Below are 18,543 nucleotides of genomic sequence, written 5' to 3' on the forward strand. Positions count from 1 at the left end.
TACTGTAGATAGTTTTCACTCAGGTCCACGTCAGTTATTTTAGGTGGGAAACCCTGGGTTGTTGTTGCTACAATGTTGGCAGCCGGCTGCCTATAAAAGCAGGCCGGCTGAGCTGTTTGCTGTTCAGTTCTGTCCAGCGTACAAATAAAGAGCTGCTCTGGAGAAATCGCTGTGTCGTCTGCTATGTCAACCCACAACTTAACACACACCCTGGACCAAAGCGACTCTCCAGCCATGCTTTGTGGCCTGTGCCAGATTCTTGACAGGTAGCAAAAATGGGAGATTGCTTTAGCCTCTAGGTAGGATACTAATCTCGGCCTGATTTGGCCCGCCAGTTACGGGAACTAACAGAATCAACTACCGCTTGCCATCTCTCCACCTTGCAGGAGTTGGCAGACTGGGTTGGCGACTACAATGAGCCTCTGACGGGCTTTTCCTGGAGAGGCGGCTCAGAGCGGGAGACGACAGGCATCCAAATCTGGAGCGAAGTCTTCCTCGTGGACAAGCCCGACGGGAACAAGGTGGGCAGCTCCTTGGTGCTACTCTGTCCCATGAGACCAGGGCCCTGCAGGATTTAACCTCCTTCTGCGGGGCCTGTAAGACAGAGCTATTCCGCCTTGCTTTCAATTTGAACTTAGCCTGGTCTTTTATTCCCCTTCCTTCCCTCCCTCCCCCTCCCCTTTTCATGAAGATTACCCGCTCTGGGATCCCACAGCTAATTTTCTTTTTTTTAAAATAATATTTATTCAAATTTTAAAGGTTACAAAAAGAAAAAGAAAAAGAAAAAAAAGTAAAAAAGACAGAAAAAAATACAATCAGTAAAAAAAAAAAAAGAACAATTCAAACCTTTACATAGCTTTCTTTCCTTTACTTATCTCCTTGACCTCCTCACACTTCCCATTTTTGTATTCTAATTCAAATTATTGTTTCAGCAAATCCTTCCAACCTTGTTTTTATCTTAATAATTTGTCTTTATATACTATAATTTTACATTCTCTCTTTCACCAATTCATATTTACTTAATCCTTTATGTCCTTTCTGCCAAAACCACATAATTTTCTTTTTCCAACATCTTTCTAACAATCCTTAATTTTACAATATTTTTGAAGATAAACTTTAATTTTTTTCCAATCTTCTTCCACCGACTCTTCTCCTTGGTCCCGGATTCTGCTAGTCATCTCAGCCAGTTCCATGTATTCCATCACCTTCACCCACAGCTAATTCTCCCCCGGTCTCCTCGCTGATCCAAACAGGACTAACTTAGCCAGCTAGCCCTGGTGATCATCTAATATTTATTGGATGGGTTGCCCCCCTAAATTGATTTTTGAATTCTGAATTTATTGTTATTCACGTTTTATACTGTATTTTATGCTGTTTTGTGTTGCATCAATTAAGTGTTTTAAATTTGTTGTTAGCCGCTCTGAGCCCGGTTTTCTGAACCGGGAAGGGTGGGCTATAAATAAAAATTTATTATTTATTATTATTATTATTACTACAGCTATCGCCGTGCAGTCCTTTCGGCTGATCCGGTTGGTCTACCTCAGTGGTTCCTAAAGTGGGTGGTACCACCTCTTGTGGAGGAATAAAATTGCAAATTGTGGGGGAATTAAAATATATCTATCCCTGTGGATCCGCATGTGTGGGTGAACAACAAACGAACTGGCTGGCTGCCTGGATTCAAAATGCAGGGCTAGCATACAGAGATCCCCCCGTAGCAGAGTCTTAAACTAATAAAAGTTAAGCAGTAGTATAGCATTGGGAACATAGATTGTTAAATCTTTTTATCCTGTCAGCTGAACACAGCAGCTGACTCTTTCTACCCCTCTTGCAATGTGCAGAGTACATACTGTTAAGTAAGTTTAAAATACTTTACTTAAAGATTCAAGGTCTATCATGCATTGTTCCTTGCAGCAGCAAGGGAAGCACAGGCAAAATACTTTTGGGCAGAAAATACAGAATATAGTTTCAAACATGTGCTATAAGCTTGGGAGCAAGCTTATAAACGCTCTTCTTCATTACATGCTGCAGAGAGAGAGAGAGGAAGTAGAAAGAAACTTTGCCCACAGACTGTCTCGCCAGTGTGGTGCATGCTCTAGTTATCTCCCGTTTGGACTACTGCAATGCGCTCTACGTGGGGCTACCTTTGAAGGTGACCCGGAAACTACAACTAATCCAGAATGCGGCAGCTAGACTGGTGACTGGGAGCGGCTGCCAAGATCACATAACACCGGTCTTGAAGGACCTACAGTGGCTCCCAGTACGTTTCCGAGCACAATTCAAATTTAAAGCCCTAAAGGGCCTCGGCCCAGTATACCTGAAGGAGCGTCTCCACCCCCATCGTTCAGCCCGGACGCTGAGTCCAGCACCGAGGGCCTTCTGGTGGTTCCCTCATTGCGAGAAGCAAAGCTACAGGGAACCAGGCAGAGGGCCTTCTCGGTAGTGGCGCCCGCCCTGTGGAACGCCCTCCCACCAGATGTCAAAGTGATAAACAACTACCTGACATCCAGAAGACATCTTAAGGCAGCCCTGTTCAGGGAAGTTTTTAATGTATGGCATATTAGTGTATTTTTGGTCTCTATGGAAGCCGCCCAGAGTGGCTGGGGAAACCCAGCCAGATGGGCCGGGTACAAATAATAATAATAAATAATAATAATAATAATAATAATAATAATAATAATAATAATTTCTGTCTCCTGCAGGTGGCTGTGCTGCTGATGGACACTCAGGGAACCTTTGACAGCCAGTCAACCCTCCGAGATTCAGCCACCGTCTTTGCTCTTAGTACCATGATCAGCTCCATCCAGGTAACTGCGATGTTGGGACTGGGGGTTGGAGGGGGTTTGTGTGTGAAGACGGCATGAGCAGAGGATGGGCGGTGCTCTGTGTTCGACCAGCTGACCTTAGTAAGCAGGATGCAAACAGCTGCCAGCCTCCCTAAGCCCCAGCAAGGGACGCAAGGGGGTGTTGATTTCTGCTCCGTCCTGCGTTTCTTGCAACCAGAGCTGTTTCTGCTCGGCTGCAGTTTGGTTTCTGCTAAAACCTGCCTGTTTGGTCTTCCATTGTGGCTGGAATGAACGTCATTTGTTATGCAATCACATAATTAACTCCAGCGCATTTCAGTGGAAGGGATGCGGGTGGCACTGTGGGTTAAACCACAGAGCCTAGGGCTTGCCGGTCAGAAGGTCGGCGGTTCGAATCCCCGCGACGGGGTGAGCTCCCGTTGCTCGGTCCCAGCTCCTGCCCACCTAACAGTTCAAAAACACGTCAAAGTGCAAGTAGATAAATAGGTACCACTCTGGCGGGAAGGTAAACGCCGTTTCCGTGCGCTGCTCTGGTTCGCCAGAAGCGGCTTACTCATGCTGGCCACATGACCTGGAAGCTGTACGCCGGCTCCCTCGGCCAATAAAGCGAGATGAGCGCCACAACCCCAGAGTCGTCCACGACTGGACCTAATGGTCAGGGGTCCCTTTACCTTTACCTATTTCAGTGGAAGGGAATCTGTGCCCAAAAGAATGCAGAAAACAACGTAACTCTTTACGTAATGTTTGCGGACTTAAACAATGCTGGCGAATACCGCTCATATTTGCTTGTGTGATTTCCCTTCCTGACCTTTGCTGAATTTGTGAATTGTGACAGTTTCCGCTCCTCCTCCCGTTTCCAACAGAGTTCTTCAACATCTCTAGACCCAGCTGGTTAGCATAATTAATGGCACACTTGATTGTCTAGTAAATTGATTTCTAGGGGAAGGTTTGTAGTTCAGTGGTTAGAGCTGAGTTGGGGTGCCTCTCCTCACCCCTTCTGAAAAATCGCTGATTCTGGGGAAAGAGGAACAAGATCACATGCAGGGGGGAGACACCCACCCACTCGCCATAGTGGGGTGGAATTCTGGCAACGAAAGAGAAGCCAGGATTGCTTTCAGTCATTTTTACATGCTTGTGGGGTTGTTTTGCATCCAGGTGTACAATTTGTCCCAGAATGTTCAAGAAGACGACCTCCAGCACTTGCAGGTAATATCACTCTCTTATCTCCCTCCCTCCCTCCCTCCCTCCCTCCCTCCCTCCCTCCCTCCCTCCCTCCCTCCCCTTCCTGGGTTTGGGCAGAAGTAGCACAGAATGGGCACTGAGATTCCCTCACTGGGAATCTCTCTCATTTGTCTGTAGGAAAAGAGGTTTCTGGTCCTTGCCTAGTTTCCAGGCTCCTTTAAAATAACGCTCAAATTGGTTTTATTCCGCTACTGCTTTGTTTTATTGGTTCTGCTCTTTTAAATGTGTTTTATATATTGCTTAGATACGCTTCTTCTATTGCTTGTAGCAGTTCACTCCGCCCACTTTCTCCATGCCATGTATGATTTCAGAAACCTCTGTAATAAGATGTCACAAGACTCCTTGTTTTTACAGATTAAAAAGGTAAAGGTAAAGTAAACGGCGTTTCCGTGAGCTCTGGTTTCCATCACGGTGTCTCATTGTGGTTTAGTCCTGCTGGCCACATGACCTGGAAAGCTCCCTCAGTCTCAAAGTGGAGATAAGCGCCACACCACATAGTCGATTTCAACTGGACTTAACTGTCCAGGGGTCCTTTACCTTTACAGATTAAAATTGTTGTTGTTGTTGTTGTTTAGTCGTTTAGTCGTGTCTGACTCTTTGTGACCCCCTGGACCAGAGCATGCCAGGCACTCCTGTCTTCCACTGCCTCCCGCAGTTTGGTCAAACTCATGCTGGTAGCTTTGAGAACACTGTCCAACCACCTCGTCCTCCATCGTCCCCTTCTCCTTGTGCCCTCCATCTTTCCCAACATCAGGGTCTTTTCCAGGGAGTCTTCTCTTCTCATGAGGTGGCCAAAGTCTTGGAGCCTCAGCTTCAGGATCTGTCCTTCCAGTGAGCACTCAGGGCTGATTTCCTTCAGAATGGATAGGTTTGATCTTCTTGCAGTCCATGGGACTCTCAAGAGACCCTGATGTTGGGAAAGATGGAGCGCACAAGGAGAAGGGGACGGCAAAGAACGAGATGATTGGACAGTGTTCTTGAAGCTACCAGCATGTGTTTGACCAAACTGCGGGAGGCAGTGGAAGACAGAAGTGCCTGGCATGCTCTGGTCCATGGGGTCACGAAGAGTTGGACACGACTAAACAACAACAACAACAACAGAACAAGGTCTGGCGACGCAACTGGACTTCCCTTCTGTGTGCCTCCTGCACACCTTTTAAATCTGCTCTGGGGCAAGACGCATGGCCTGAGCAGATCTCATCCCCCCACGCTTTCCCCACTTTGGTCTATGTTGAATTCTACCCCCTTTCAACACAGCCTCTTCTCTGACACATTCATCTCACTCAAATTTTTTATATACATATACCTTTCAAATTTATACATTTCATTAGTTTTACAATCCATTTAACATTTCAAAATTTGAGTTCCTTTCCCCTCTTTCAGTGGTTCCTTAAATATCTTTGGATACCTTCTGCATATCCAAGTTCACTTACTTGCTCATTTAATTATCTACTGAAAATATACTCGCTTATAAAACTGCAGGTTATTACAATAATCGTGCTAATGTTTTTATCTGCTTACAATTTATCTGTAAATATTCAATAAACCATTTTTATTCTTTTATATAAAAAAAGTTGGTTATCTTGATTTCTTATTCTACCGGTAAGATTCGCCATTTCTTCATATTCCATAAGTTTATGTATACATTCTTCCTTTATTGGGACTTCTGCTTCTATACTGATAGCATTCTTGCTGCTATAGTAGCATACATCAATAAATTTCTACACAATTTAGGTAGTTCTGTCCCTATAATTCCCAAAAGAAAAGCTCATCTTTTCTGCCCTGGTCTGCTTCTTGTTTCAGCTCTTCACAGAATATGGGCGGCTGGCCATGGAGGAGACGTTCCTGAAGCCCTTTCAGGTAAGGGGGAGCGTGGAGGGAGCACCCCAGTTCATCTGTGTTGCTGGGTGGCAGATGACCCAAAAGCCAGGCTCCAGCTCCCAGCAGCCCCAGTTTGTGTGTCCAATTGCCAGGGAATATGGGAGCCGTACCCAAAACCTCTGGAGGGCCACAGGTTGGAGGAGACCTTGATGGTGCAATGGGCAGTATCTGTGGGAATGTTCAGGGAGGCAGGGGAGGATATATTGTTTATTAATATCCTTTCTAACTTGCACTAGCAAGTTCCTTTACTTACATTATATGTATATTTATTAAAGATTTTCTTAGTTTACGAAAGCACCGTATTTTTCGCTCCATAAGACGCACCAGACCACAAGACGCACCTAGTTTTTGGAGGAGGAAAACAAGGGAAAAAATACTCTGAATCCCAGAAGCCAGAACAGCAAGAGGGATCGCTGCGCAGCGAAAGCAGTGATCCCTCTTGCTGTTCTGGCTTCTGGGATAGCTGCGCAGCCTGCATTCGCTCCATAAGACGCACACACATTTTCCCCTACCTTTTAGGAGGGAAAAAGTGAGTCTTATAGAGCAAAAAATACGGTATGTGCAATCTCTCTCTCTCTCTCTCTCTCTCTCTCTCTTCTCCAAGTAACATTTTTTACAGATCGGTTTCATTTGTTGAGACATTAGGAAGAAAAAGGGGAAAGGGGGTGGTGGAAGATGGGTCGGCTGGCGATGTTTCTATTTTACTTAATATATGTGGGGTTTTATGTCAGTGTCGCTTGTGAAGGTTCTGTGCTGTTCACTTGTGTTCCTTTGGTGGTGAGAGAGGTTGGGGTTGGCCTAGGGTGTGGTTGTTCATTTGTGGTTGGCTGTGGTGGTCTTTGTTTTCATGTGTGAGTGGGGTGGGTGGGTGTTTTGGATCAGGTTAGCCATATTGATTTGTATGCTGTTGGTGGATTTTTGTCATTGTCTTGTTGGGCTGTGTATGTGATAAAGGGGAGCAAGTTCCTTTACTTAGCAGAGTTTACATTCCCCTTTAAAACGCACAGCAAATAGCTGGTTGCAGGCTTGTTTATGCCTCTCGCTATTAGATTCCTGGTAAGTTCCCTTTTATCCCTCTTAAAAGAATAAAGGCACCACAATCTTATTCATAAGTAACAAGAAGAAAGTTTACTCACAAATCATCAGTTCACAGTTGGATCCCTGAAGGCAGACATAGTTACATAGTATATACATGTGGATCTATCCCATATGGGGATAATCCCAGTGGAGCATCTCTAGCTAAAAAGCTGCTCCAACGACGGAGGAAGTCAAAGAGAGAGAGATGGTAGCATGCCTTGTCCTTTTGTTACCTGGACAGGTAAGGTCACGCCCACCTCTGGTCACATGCAAAAGGAAGTATGTCCCAGTGCAGGAGGAAACAGGAAGTTTTCGACTGGCTGGACCAAACATTCCCCTGCATGTCCACTCTAGGAAAACAAGGAATGTTGTACTTGACTGCTACTTATGTATCACATCCCACAGTATCTGTGTATTCTCAGCTCTGTTCTCCAGAATGACTACCCACCCCCCTTGCACTGTGGGGTAGAGAGGGGCATCTTTGTGTTGTTATAAATTTGGAGGGGGGGAGTCAGTCTGGATGATGTCCTGAGTTCCTTCCAGCTCTTGGGATCCTGTATCTCTGGGGGTAGAATAATAATAATAATAATAATAATAATAATAATAATAATAATATAATAATAATAATAATAATAATAATAATAATATAACAACAACAACAACAACAACAACAACAACCGGTGTTATGTGGTCTCGGTGGCTGCTCCCAGTCACCAGTCTAGCTGCCGCATTCTGGATTAATTGCAGTTTCTGGGTCACCTTCAAAGGTAGCCCCACGTAGAGCGCATTGCAGTAGTCCAAGCGGGAGATAACTAGAGCATGCACCACTCTGGCGAGACAGTCCACGGGCAGGGAGGGTCTCAGCCTGCGTACCAGGTGGAGCTGGTAGATATCTGCCCTGGACACAGAATTAACCTGTGCCTCCATGGACAGCTGTGAGTCCAAAATGACTCCCAGGCTGCGCACCTGGTCCTTCAGGGGCACAGTTACCCCATTCAGGACCAGGGAATGGGAGAACAAGGTATGAGAACAAGCTTCCCAACTAGTCCCTTTGTTTTGGCAAGGACTTTAGTTCATATACTTGTCAAGTTGGAAGGGGCCCTGAGGGTCATCCAGTCCAACCACAATTAGCATAACCAAATAAGTTGCTCTGTGCCATAGAACAAATGGGTAGGTCTTCCCTCCACCCCACTTCACCTAGCCAGGAGAACAAGAGAGAGAGTGTGTGTGTGAGAGAGAGCTGAGCTGGAACAAGCTGGAAGCTGGAGACACAGAGACCTTGCTTGCTCTGTGCTGGATACAAAGCTAATAGAGAAGCAAGATGTGCTGGGGTGTTGATGCTGTGAGCCCTTCAGTCTTATGCTTAGGGTGGCGCTGTGGTCTAAACCACTGAGCCTCTTGGGGTTGCTGATCGGAAGGTTGGCGGCTCAAATCCCCGCGACAGGCTGAGCTCCCGTTGCTCTGTCCCAGCTCCTGCCAACCTGGCAGTTTGAAAGCACACCAGTGCAAGTAGATAAATAGGTACCATTGTGGCAGGAAGGTAATTGGCGTTTCTGTGTGCTCTGGTTTCCATCTTGGTTTCCAGTTGGACCAGAAGTGGTTTAGTCCTGCTGGCCACATGACCTGGAAAGCTGTCTGTGGACAAACGCCGGCTCCCTCGGCCTGAAAGCGAGATGAGCGCTGTAACTCCATAGTCGCCTTTGACTGGACTTAACCATCCAGGGGTGCTTTACCTTCTTAAAGGTAAACGTAAAGGGACCCCTGACCATTAGGTCCAGTCGTGACCGACTCTGGGGTTGCGGCGCTCATCTCGCTTTACTGGCCGAGGGAGCCGGCGTACAGCTTCCGGGTCATGTGGCCAGCATGACTAAGCCGCTTCTGGCGAACCAGAGCAGCGCACAGAAACGCTGTTTACCTTCCCGCCGGAGCGGTACCTATTTATCTACTTGAACTTTGACGTGCTTTCGAACTACTAGGTTGGCAGGAGCAGGGACTGAGCAACGGAAACTCACCCCGTCGCGGGGATTCGAACCACTGACCTTCTGATCGGCAAGTCCTAGGCTCTGTGGTTTAACCCACAGTGCCACCCGCTTTAGCTTTACCTTTATATGTGTGTAAATAAAGCCATGTATCCAAAAGACAGCACAGTCTCCATTGACCCTCATTCCAAGGAAACCAAACCTGGGGGAGCACATGGAACCCCCCAGAGTCCTTCAGTGTTCAGAGATTGGGGTGGCGTATTCAGTGTTTTGTTGGGGACAGAGCTTGGCTGTGTAGTTGGGGCGACTTATTTCACTTTGCACACGAGTAATTCTCTTTGTCCCTTTTGCAGTCTCTCATTTTCCTTGTTCGCGACTGGAGCTTTCCCTACGAGTTTTCCTACGGGGCAGATGGTGGAGCCAGGTTTTTGGAAAAGCGCCTCAAGGTTGGTCTTAACACTTTTGTTTTCTCCTGCTTTTTTTTTAAAAAAAATGTTCAAAACTCCCAACAATTTAAATCCCATCAAGTAGTAAAAAATAAAAATGAGCAAATTAAAATGGGAAGTGGAACAACCCCCCCTTGCAACTAACTGTTGCTAAAAGGCAACACCTGGTCAATTGCAGGTGTGTCATGTGACTCAGTTGGGCAGTCAGGTGACGATGAATGGAGCATCCTTGTGTGGGAGCCTTTGGATGTGGGTGGGGCGGGGCTTGGATAAGAGATACGACAAGGGGACACCCCCCCCTTTTGAAACCTGCATTCTCAGCCAGTTTGGAGAAGGAGGTGGTAGCATTTCCTTGTGCCTTTAGGCAGTGCCATCTTAAGCATAACTGGTGCCATGGTGTAAATATCTCTCCAGCACCCCCCCACCCCCCCGTTTCCCAGAGTTGTCAACCATTTTTTAAGGGGGGGGGCACTTCGGTCCGGCTCATTTACATCACGTGGTCCGACGCACGAACTCGGCGCTGCACGTAAGTAAGAGGCACCTGGATTACAGCCCAGATGGCCTCCCGCAAAGCCTCTCTCTAAATGCCCGGTGCCCCTTACCTGTCCCCGTCTGGGTAAGTCTGCGCCACAGTGTTAACGGAGAAATCTGAGGGCTCCCTTGGACAAAAAACAAGGACACCAGCCAGGAATACCAGAGCAAAACATTAGCCAGTAGGCTTGGTCTTTATTGAAGACTGTCGTGACAGGACTCCCACCTGCCACCAGGTGGAACAAGATGGAAGCCCCAAACAAAAGAGCCCCCAAACTTTTATTAGCTGCTAACCCCCATGTTACACACACCCCCAAACTACATCACGGTTACATCATGAAAGGGGAGGTCTGGTGGCAGTAATCTGAGCATCCTGGACCCTGCCCCATGGTTCTCCTTGCCCTCCACCAAATGCCCATCAAGTGTAACAAAAGAGATCTTTACATTTCCCTGTTTCCCAGCCAAATTCATCACACCCTTTGGTCTTCATCTGGGTTTGTTATTTCTGGAATGGCTACCTGTCTGGCACTCAGGTATCAGGAGGCCAGGGATTATCCCTCAGGCAGAGGGGCTGCTGAGTAGCTGAGCTCACATGTCTATATGAATTTCTGAAGTTTTCCCAGTGAGCCAGTACATAGATACATTTATCAGTGAATTCTTACATTTGGTATCGTACAGCAAAGGCCCTTTGAATAGATAGGAAGAAACTGTGATGAAGTGTTTTGTGGGGACAAATCACAAAAGCAATTGTGCTGATTTTGGTAGTGGGCTGCATGTGCATGATATCTGCTGGAGGGGCAACTCCCCCCCCAAACCTATACATAAATTCCTGCAACAACAGGAGGGCCAGCAAGCAGATCAGGTGCCTCATTAGCTGTGCCATCCTCGCTGTGCACTGGGATCGCACAGGGAGCTTCCCTGCTCCGCTCGCAGACTCCGCAGGGGGGCACGCAGGCAGCGGTGTGGCCAGAGAGGGGTGCCCTGTCCCTGCCCCCGATCGCGCCCATCAGGCACCCAGGCAGCCCTGGTAGGAGGGGATGCGAAGGGGCTTCCCTGAGCCGGACGCAGCGTGCTCCGGTGGGTGGCTGAGAGGAGGGGAGTGGGCTGCCCCAGAGCGAGGAAGGGAGCGCACCCTGACTCTCCTTCCCGGATACTCAGCCTGTGGTGCCCTCCAAAATCTGGCACCCTGGCACCCAGCGCCACTTAGGTCTATGCGTAAGACGGCCCTGCCTTTAGGCCAGGGCTGGGGAACCTTTCTATCTGGCAGAGCTCCCCCACTCCAAAGGAGCAAGGTTGTCGACTGTGGAACAGGCTCCCTCTGGAGGTTTTTCCACAGAGGCTGGATGGCCACCGGCCAGGACTTCTTTAGCTGTGATTCCTGCTTGCAGATGGCCCTTGGGGGTCCTTTTCCAGCTCTACGATTCTATGACTTCCCAAGCCGTTGGTCCCCCTCTAAAGAGTGGCCTTGCTAATCCGCCCGCCCTCTTGCTCTCAGGTCTCGGGGAACCAGCATGAAGAGCTGCAGAATGTCCGGAAACACATCCATTCTTGCTTCACCAACATCTCCTGCTTCCTCTTACCTCACCCGGGCTTGAAAGTGGCCACCAACCCAAACTTCGACGGGAAACTCAAAGGTAGGTTCGTTTGCCAGTTTCATTTCTCCGATTGCCTCCTGTGTGCCAGGTCTCTCTCTCTCTCTCTCTCTCTCTCTCTCTCTCTCTCTCTCTCTCTCTCTCTCTCACACACACACACACACAGCCACAGCCACAGCCACAGCCACAGCCACACACACCAGATATGGGTCCCATGCACTTTGACTCCCCGTAGCTCTTGCAAACTCCTCTCTTCCCATCAGGGCACCTGCAAGCTTATGTTGTAATCTGGCCTTTCCCAACCTCGTGCCCCCAGGTGTTTTGGCCTACAAGGCCATGAGGCTCCGACCTGCTGGCCTGATCCGTTTTCTCATCCGTGATTTGTTTTATTGAAATGTGTTTGTATCCCTCCCTTCACTTTAAGATCCCAAGCTGCATCTCAAACACAATCGAAGCAACAGTTCCAGAACCGACGAGAAAAGTTAAAACATAATCAAATCAAATCCTACAATTTTTAGCAGCAACCAACCTCTCATCTGCAAGGGTCTAAACCACAGAGACTCTTGAGCTTGCTGATCAGAAGGTCGGCGGTTCGAATCCCTGTTACGGGGTGAGCTCCCGTTGTTTAGTCCCTGCTTTTGCCAACCTAGCAGTTCAAAAGCACGTCAAAAAGAGCAAGTAGATAAATAGGTAAGGTAAACGGCGTTTCCGTGTGCTGCTCTGGTTCGCCAGAAACGGCTTAGTCATGCTGGCCACATGACCCGGAAGCTGTACGCCGGCTCCCTCAGCCAGTAAAGCGAGATGAGCGCCACAACCCCAGAGTCGTCTGCGACTGGACTTAACAGTCAGGGTTCCCTTTACCTTTAACCTCTCATCTATGGTAGTTCTCTGCCTGGTGCTGAAATGATGAAAGCATCAAAACCAGACATGCGCCTGCCACTTGCTGCTGCTGCTGCTGCTGTTATTATTATTATTTTATCACAAATAGATGGACAAACTAATGCATAATCTTAGAAACAATAAGAAAACCATAAATGGCACATACTCAGTGTAAAAAAACAAATCACAGAGATGCACTTACATATAGCCAAGTTGTTAAGATGAGTCCATATAGCACAACCACAACCAGGTGTGCACCATCATTATATATTAAAAATAGTCATTAAATTTGTATCCCACCCTTCATCCGAAGATCTCAGGGCAGTTCACAACATAAAAATACAGCATAAAAGCAGAAAATGGGAAGAGTACTTGCATGGCTCCCCTAGCGGCTGGGGCAACTCAAGATTCATGCGGTTCAAATAATAAAATTGTTGTCGTTAAAATAAAAAATGGAGACCAGTCCATCTCCGGCTCCATCAAAACTGCCTGATTTGGCTTCGCCCCAGACTACATGTCTAACTAGACAATCCAATAAATACTGTATTTTCCGCTCTATAAGACACACCAAACCACAAGACGCACCTAGTTTTTGGAGGAGGAAAACAAGAAAAGAAATATTCTGAATCTCAGAAGCCAGAACAGCAAGAGGGATCGCTGCGCAGTGAAAGCAGCAATCCCTCTTGCTGTTCTGGCTTCTGGGATAGCTGCGCAGCCTGCATTCACTCCATAAGACGCACACACATTTCCCCTTACTTTTTAGGAGGGAAAAAATGAGTCTTATAGAGCAAAAAATACGGTATGTGCAATGTTTCCTATATTATTGAACCATGTCTTCCACATGACGATTTCCAGGACCAGGCTATTACGGACCTGGCTGCTGATGTTAACATAAGCACTAGATTCTTTATGAGCAGAAGGATTGACATCCTTCTCCAAAGAGTTTGACATCACTCGCTTGCTTGCGAGGACTGCTTTTTCCACTGACTCGCCTTCCCCCACAGAAATAGACGAGGACTTCATCAAGAACCTGAAGGTGCTGATCCCTTGGCTGCTCAGCCCCAAGAGCCTGGACGTCAAGGAGATCAACGGCAACCAGATCACCTGCCGAGGCCTGGTGGAATATTTCAAGGTGAGCCTCAAGGTGTCAGGAGGCTGACTCAGGAACCCCATTCTTGCTGGGCCGTCTTGGGCAGGACACCTCCTTCCTCTTCGGCCTCAGGAAGAGGGCGTCCTTTGTAAAAAGCTTGAAGGCAGGGCCTTTTTCTTTGTAGCACCTGTGTTGGGAGGTCATACAGCAGTGGGTGGGGAACCTTCTGCCCTCCGATGGGAGTTGGACTCCAACTCCCATCTGCCCCTGCCAGCATGGCCAGTTGTCAGGGATGATGGGAGTTGTAGTCTAGCACCCCTGGACCTTGGTGGCTTAGAAGAGCTTAAATGTCAAAGCCAGCACCTGAAGGTGAACTGATAATAATAATAATAATAATAATAATAATAATAATAATAATTTATTTATACCCTGCCCATCTGGCTGGGTTTCCCCAGCCATTCTGGGTGGCTTTCAACAGAATATTAAAATACAGTACTTTATTAAACATTAAAAGCTTCCCTAAACAGGGCTGCCTTCAGATGTCTTCTAAAAGTCTGGTAGTTGTTCTTCTCTTTGACACCTGGTAGGAGGGCATTCCACATGACGGGTGCCACTACCGAGAAGGCCCTCTGCCTGGTTCCCTGTAACTTTGCTTCTTGCAGAGAGGGAACCGCCAGAAGGCCCTTGGCACTGGACCTCAGTGTCCAGGCAGAATGATGGAGGTGGAGATGCTCCTTCAGGTATACAGGACCGAGGCCGTTTATGGCTTTAAAAGTCAACACCAACACTTTGAATTGTGCTCGGAAACATACTGGGAGCCAGTGTAGGTCTTTCAAGACCGGTATTATAGGGTCTCGGCGGCCGCTCCCAGTCAGCAGTCTAGCTGCCGCATTCTGGATTAGTTGTAGTTTCCGGGTCACCTTCAAAGGTAGCCCCACGTAGAGAGCATTGCAGTAGTCCAAGCGGGAGATAAGCAGAGCATGCACCACTCTGGCAAGACAGTCTGTGGGCAGGGAGGGTCTCAGCCTGCATACCAGATGGAGCTGATAAACAGCTGCCCTGGACACAGAACTGACCTGCACCTCCATGGACAGCTGTGAGTCCAGAAGCATACAGGAAGGTACTGTAGCCAACAAGCCGGGACTGCAGTCATGTGAGCCTCTTGGTCCTCACAAGCTGGTAGCCTTGCAGGTCAACCAGTTGGAGCTTCCTGTTTTCCTGAGTTTTTACAGACCTTTGTGGACTTTTCTGTGCATGCATAAACTCAGCCTGTCCTATCTTGTCTTGTTTTCTTCCCAGGCCTATATAAAGATCTACCAAGGAGAGGAGTTGCCTCACCCCAAATCGATGCTGCAGGTAAGTCACACAGCATTGATTACAGTTATTAAACAAACTGAGGTGTATTTATTTTTACTCACATTACATGACTTGGATTGTTCTCTCCATGGTGAGTTAGGGTCCTCCTGACTGGTGAGGTTTGTTGGTTTTTTTGCAGGTGCCACCTGCAACACACAACTGATGCAGTAGCTGTGCACTAGAGATGCATTTGTGCTGAATGGTCCACATGTCATCCTGTTGTAAGCCAAAAACGGCTTCTCTTCTGAGTTACGCCAAGAAAACTCAGAGACAAGAGGAGTTGGGAGTCCATTGTTGCTTATTGCAAAGCAATAGGTTACAGTCGAATCTTTTCACAAAACTGCAACACTGCCCAAGAGTCCAGGCAGGTGTATTTATAAGAAGAAGAAGAGTTTGGATTTGATATCCCGCTTTATCACTACCCGAAGGAGTCTCAAAGCGGCTAACATTCTCCTTTCCTTTCCTCCCCCACAACAAACACTCTGTGAGGTGAGTGGGGCTGAGAGACTTCAGAGAAGTGGGACTGGCCCAAGGTCACCCAGCAGCTGCATGTGGAGGAGCGGAGGAGCGAACCCGGTTCACCAGATTACGAGTCTACCGCTTTTAGCCACTACACCACACTGGCTGTCAAACAAAGTTTCAAACAAAGCATTTCAATTTCCACCAATCATATACATCATTACCTCATTTCATGTTTAATACACATGCGCAATAAGCATTGCTGACTAAGCTTTGATATTCACTGTGATCAGTTACATTGTGTTAGTATGCATGTTGGGAACCCGTGTTACGTGTAGCCATTTGCACCAGGTTTATGAACTGTATTTTCGTGATTTACGTATTAACTGTCCTTCCGTCCCAGTGGGGGACAGCAACTTGCAAAATCACCAGTTTCTTAAAGCAACGGGTTACCATAACTTCTCTATTAGAAGCAGATTCACGGATTTATAGGGGTTCACACTATCACATTCATTATGGCCCTTTGGGCCACTACCACAATCCCACTTTCTTCATTGTTTTGCAATGCTTCCCCGGGCTTCATTGCTCTGGGGTGTGTGTGTGTGTGTGTGTGTGCGCACGCATGCACTAGAATGCTGCAGCAGTGCAACAAAAACCAAAACAAAAGTGGAACAAGAAATAAACTGGGACATTTGAGGTATGCCAAGTTATAGGATTTCAGGAGGAAGCTACAGGATGTGCACGGATTGGAAACATAGTGTAACGTCTTCCATACAGAGTGTTGTAACTGCCCTGATGCCATTGTGAGCACAACTGATTGTGGCTGCGCAATGGAAAAGGTGTTTGGAGGAGCCCTTAAAGATGCTCCTCCCCACTCCCTCTCCTTGGTGCGTTTTTTTCCTTGGACCCAGTGACCCTATTCCCTCCTCCTGGTGGTGTCAGTGTGGTGTAGTGGTTAAGAGCGGTGGACTCGTAATCTGGGGAACCGGGTTCGCTTCCCCGCTCCTCCACCTGCAGCTGCTGGGTGACCTTGGGCCAGTCACACTTCTCTGAAGTCTCTCAGCCCCACTCACCTCACAGAGTGTTTGTTGTGGGGGAGGAAGGGAAAGGAGAATGTTAGCCGCTTTGAGACTCCTTCAGGTTTTGATAAAGAGGGATATCAAATCCAAACTCTTCTCTTATTCCTCTGGTTCCCTCTTCTGACCTTTCCTCCTGATCCCTTGCAGGCCACAGCAGAAGCCAACAACCTTGCAGCTGTAGCCACGGCTAAAGACACTTACAACAAAAGAATGGAAGAGGTAAGCCTGATACTGCGTCCTCCATTAAGGAGCGTGGCTCCTCCATGATTCCACTAGGCCCCTTTGGGCTGCAGTGGATGCCTTCTAAGGCGCAGTGGGAAAGCCCTCTGTGTGCAAGTACTGGGCGAGATTCAACTGGCAGAGAGTCTGAATTGCACGACAGGATGGCCCAACCCCGTTCTGGGTGGGGTTTGACTCCATGGAAGGAGCAGGAGTCACAAAATCACAGAGCTGGAAGGGGTTCCGGGGGGTTCATTTAGTCCAGCCCCCCGCAATGCAGAAATCTCAGCTGAAGCATCCATGACAGACAGCCTCTGCCTCTACTTAAAAGCCTCCAAGGAGGGAGAGTCTACCACCTTCTGAAGGAGTCCCTTCCACTGTCCAGCAGCTCTGACCCCAGCTTTTAAGGTCCTCAACTTGAGAGCACTCCTTGCTCCTTTCCTTTCACTACGATACGATCATCTTTATTGTCATTGACCCATACAGAACAACAAAACTGAAAAAAATCTACATCAGACATTCAGAAACCAACAAGCCCAGCTATCCCAGCCTGGTTCGCCCCCTAAATACTCTGATACCCCATAATTAAATACAATATACTCCCACAGAGACTACCTTACGCTGCGTTTAAACCCCAAATCAGATTTGGATAGAAACTGTTTCTCAGGCAGCTAGTCCTAGTCCTTATAACCCTGGACCTTCTTCCAGAAGGCAGAAGCTGAAAGAGATCATTTCCGGGGTGCACCCTATCCTGCGCTATCTCTGCAGCTTTCTTATGACACCTGGAAGCATAGATTTGATCCAAGGTGGGAAGAGGGCACCCAGTTATTCTGTCCGCAGTCTTTACAACCCTGGACAGCATTGTTTTTCCCCTGACCGTGCAGCTCCCAAACCACACACAGAGACCATAAGTTAATACACTCTCCACAGTACACTGGTAAAATGCCATCAACAGGTCCTTTGAGAGATTATTTTTCCGGAGGATTCTCAGAGACCCACTAGAGACCCAACTGAGATTTCTTCGGAGTGCTGCAGCCATTTCTAGACGGGGGCAACCTTACCACAGTGATTCATGCATGGGTAACCCTGAGCCTTAATTACTGCAATGCCCCTTATGTGGGGCTGTCCTCTTTTCATAGCCTGGATGCTGCAACGACTGCAGAATGCCTGCTATGCTGCAAGCTGGGTCCCTGATAAAGGCCAACTGAACCTCAAGGCACAGGTGGACTTGGGTCTTTCAAATTTCAGCAGCGCCCCATGCGAGGCCAAAGTTCAGTGTGTGCCCCTGCATCTCGCCTTCTGTTCTGCTCAATTCACTAAATGGTGGTCCCGGCATTTGTGCCACCATTCACCATATCAAAATTTTCAAATATGGGGGTCTATGGCTTGGCTTTTCAAAAATAGGGAGTCTGCAGTACTTAGCTAATTGGGGACCATTGCACTAGGCCCTGGGGCACCCCTAGGCTCAGTGCCCAGGTGGCAGAACCGATCGCACTGCCCTAAACCCACCTCTGCTCAGAGGCAGGTGGGGAGCCTCCAGAAGCGCCCCATGAGAAGATCCTGAATGGGGTAACTGTGCCCCTGAAGGACCAGGTGCGCAGCCTGGAAGTCATTTTGGACTCACAGCTGTCCATGGAGGCACAGGTCAATTCTGTGTTCAGGGCAGCTGTCTACCAGCTCCATCTGGGATGCAGGATGAGACCCTACCTGCCCGCAGACTGTCTTGCCAGAGTGGTGCATGCTCTGCTTATCTCCCGCTTGGACTACTGCAATGCGCTCTACGTGGAGCTACCTTTGACTCGGAAACTACAACTAATCCAGAATGTGGCAGCTAGATCCATGATTGGGAGTGGCCACCAAGACCATATAACACCTACATTGGCTCCCAGTACGTTTCCAAGCACAATTCAAA

The 18,543-nt window shown here is 47.9% G+C and overlaps 1 protein-coding gene across 3 annotated transcripts in view; it reads left to right on the forward strand.

Moving 5' to 3' along the window:
* ATL1 (atlastin GTPase 1) overlaps positions 1–18,543 on the forward strand; it is a 37,281-nt gene that overhangs the window by 12,020 nt on the left and 6,718 nt on the right. For all 3 annotated transcript variants that reach the window (XM_081861865.1, XM_081861866.1, XM_081861867.1), the window contains exons 3-11: positions 387–521; positions 2,700–2,804; positions 3,957–4,007; positions 5,847–5,903; positions 9,334–9,426; positions 11,453–11,591; positions 13,433–13,560; positions 14,818–14,874; positions 16,560–16,631. In XM_081861865.1, the coding sequence (XP_081717991.1) occupies positions 387–521; positions 2,700–2,804; positions 3,957–4,007; positions 5,847–5,903; positions 9,334–9,426; positions 11,453–11,591; positions 13,433–13,560; positions 14,818–14,874; positions 16,560–16,631 (837 nt within the window). The remainder of the gene's footprint in view (positions 1–386; positions 522–2,699; positions 2,805–3,956; positions 4,008–5,846; positions 5,904–9,333; positions 9,427–11,452; positions 11,592–13,432; positions 13,561–14,817; positions 14,875–16,559; positions 16,632–18,543) is intronic.

Source organism: Podarcis erhardii, assembly GCF_964252035.2.
Source record: "Podarcis erhardii genome assembly, chromosome: 1".
NCBI classification, from domain to species: Eukaryota; Metazoa; Chordata; class Lepidosauria; order Squamata; family Lacertidae; genus Podarcis; species Podarcis erhardii.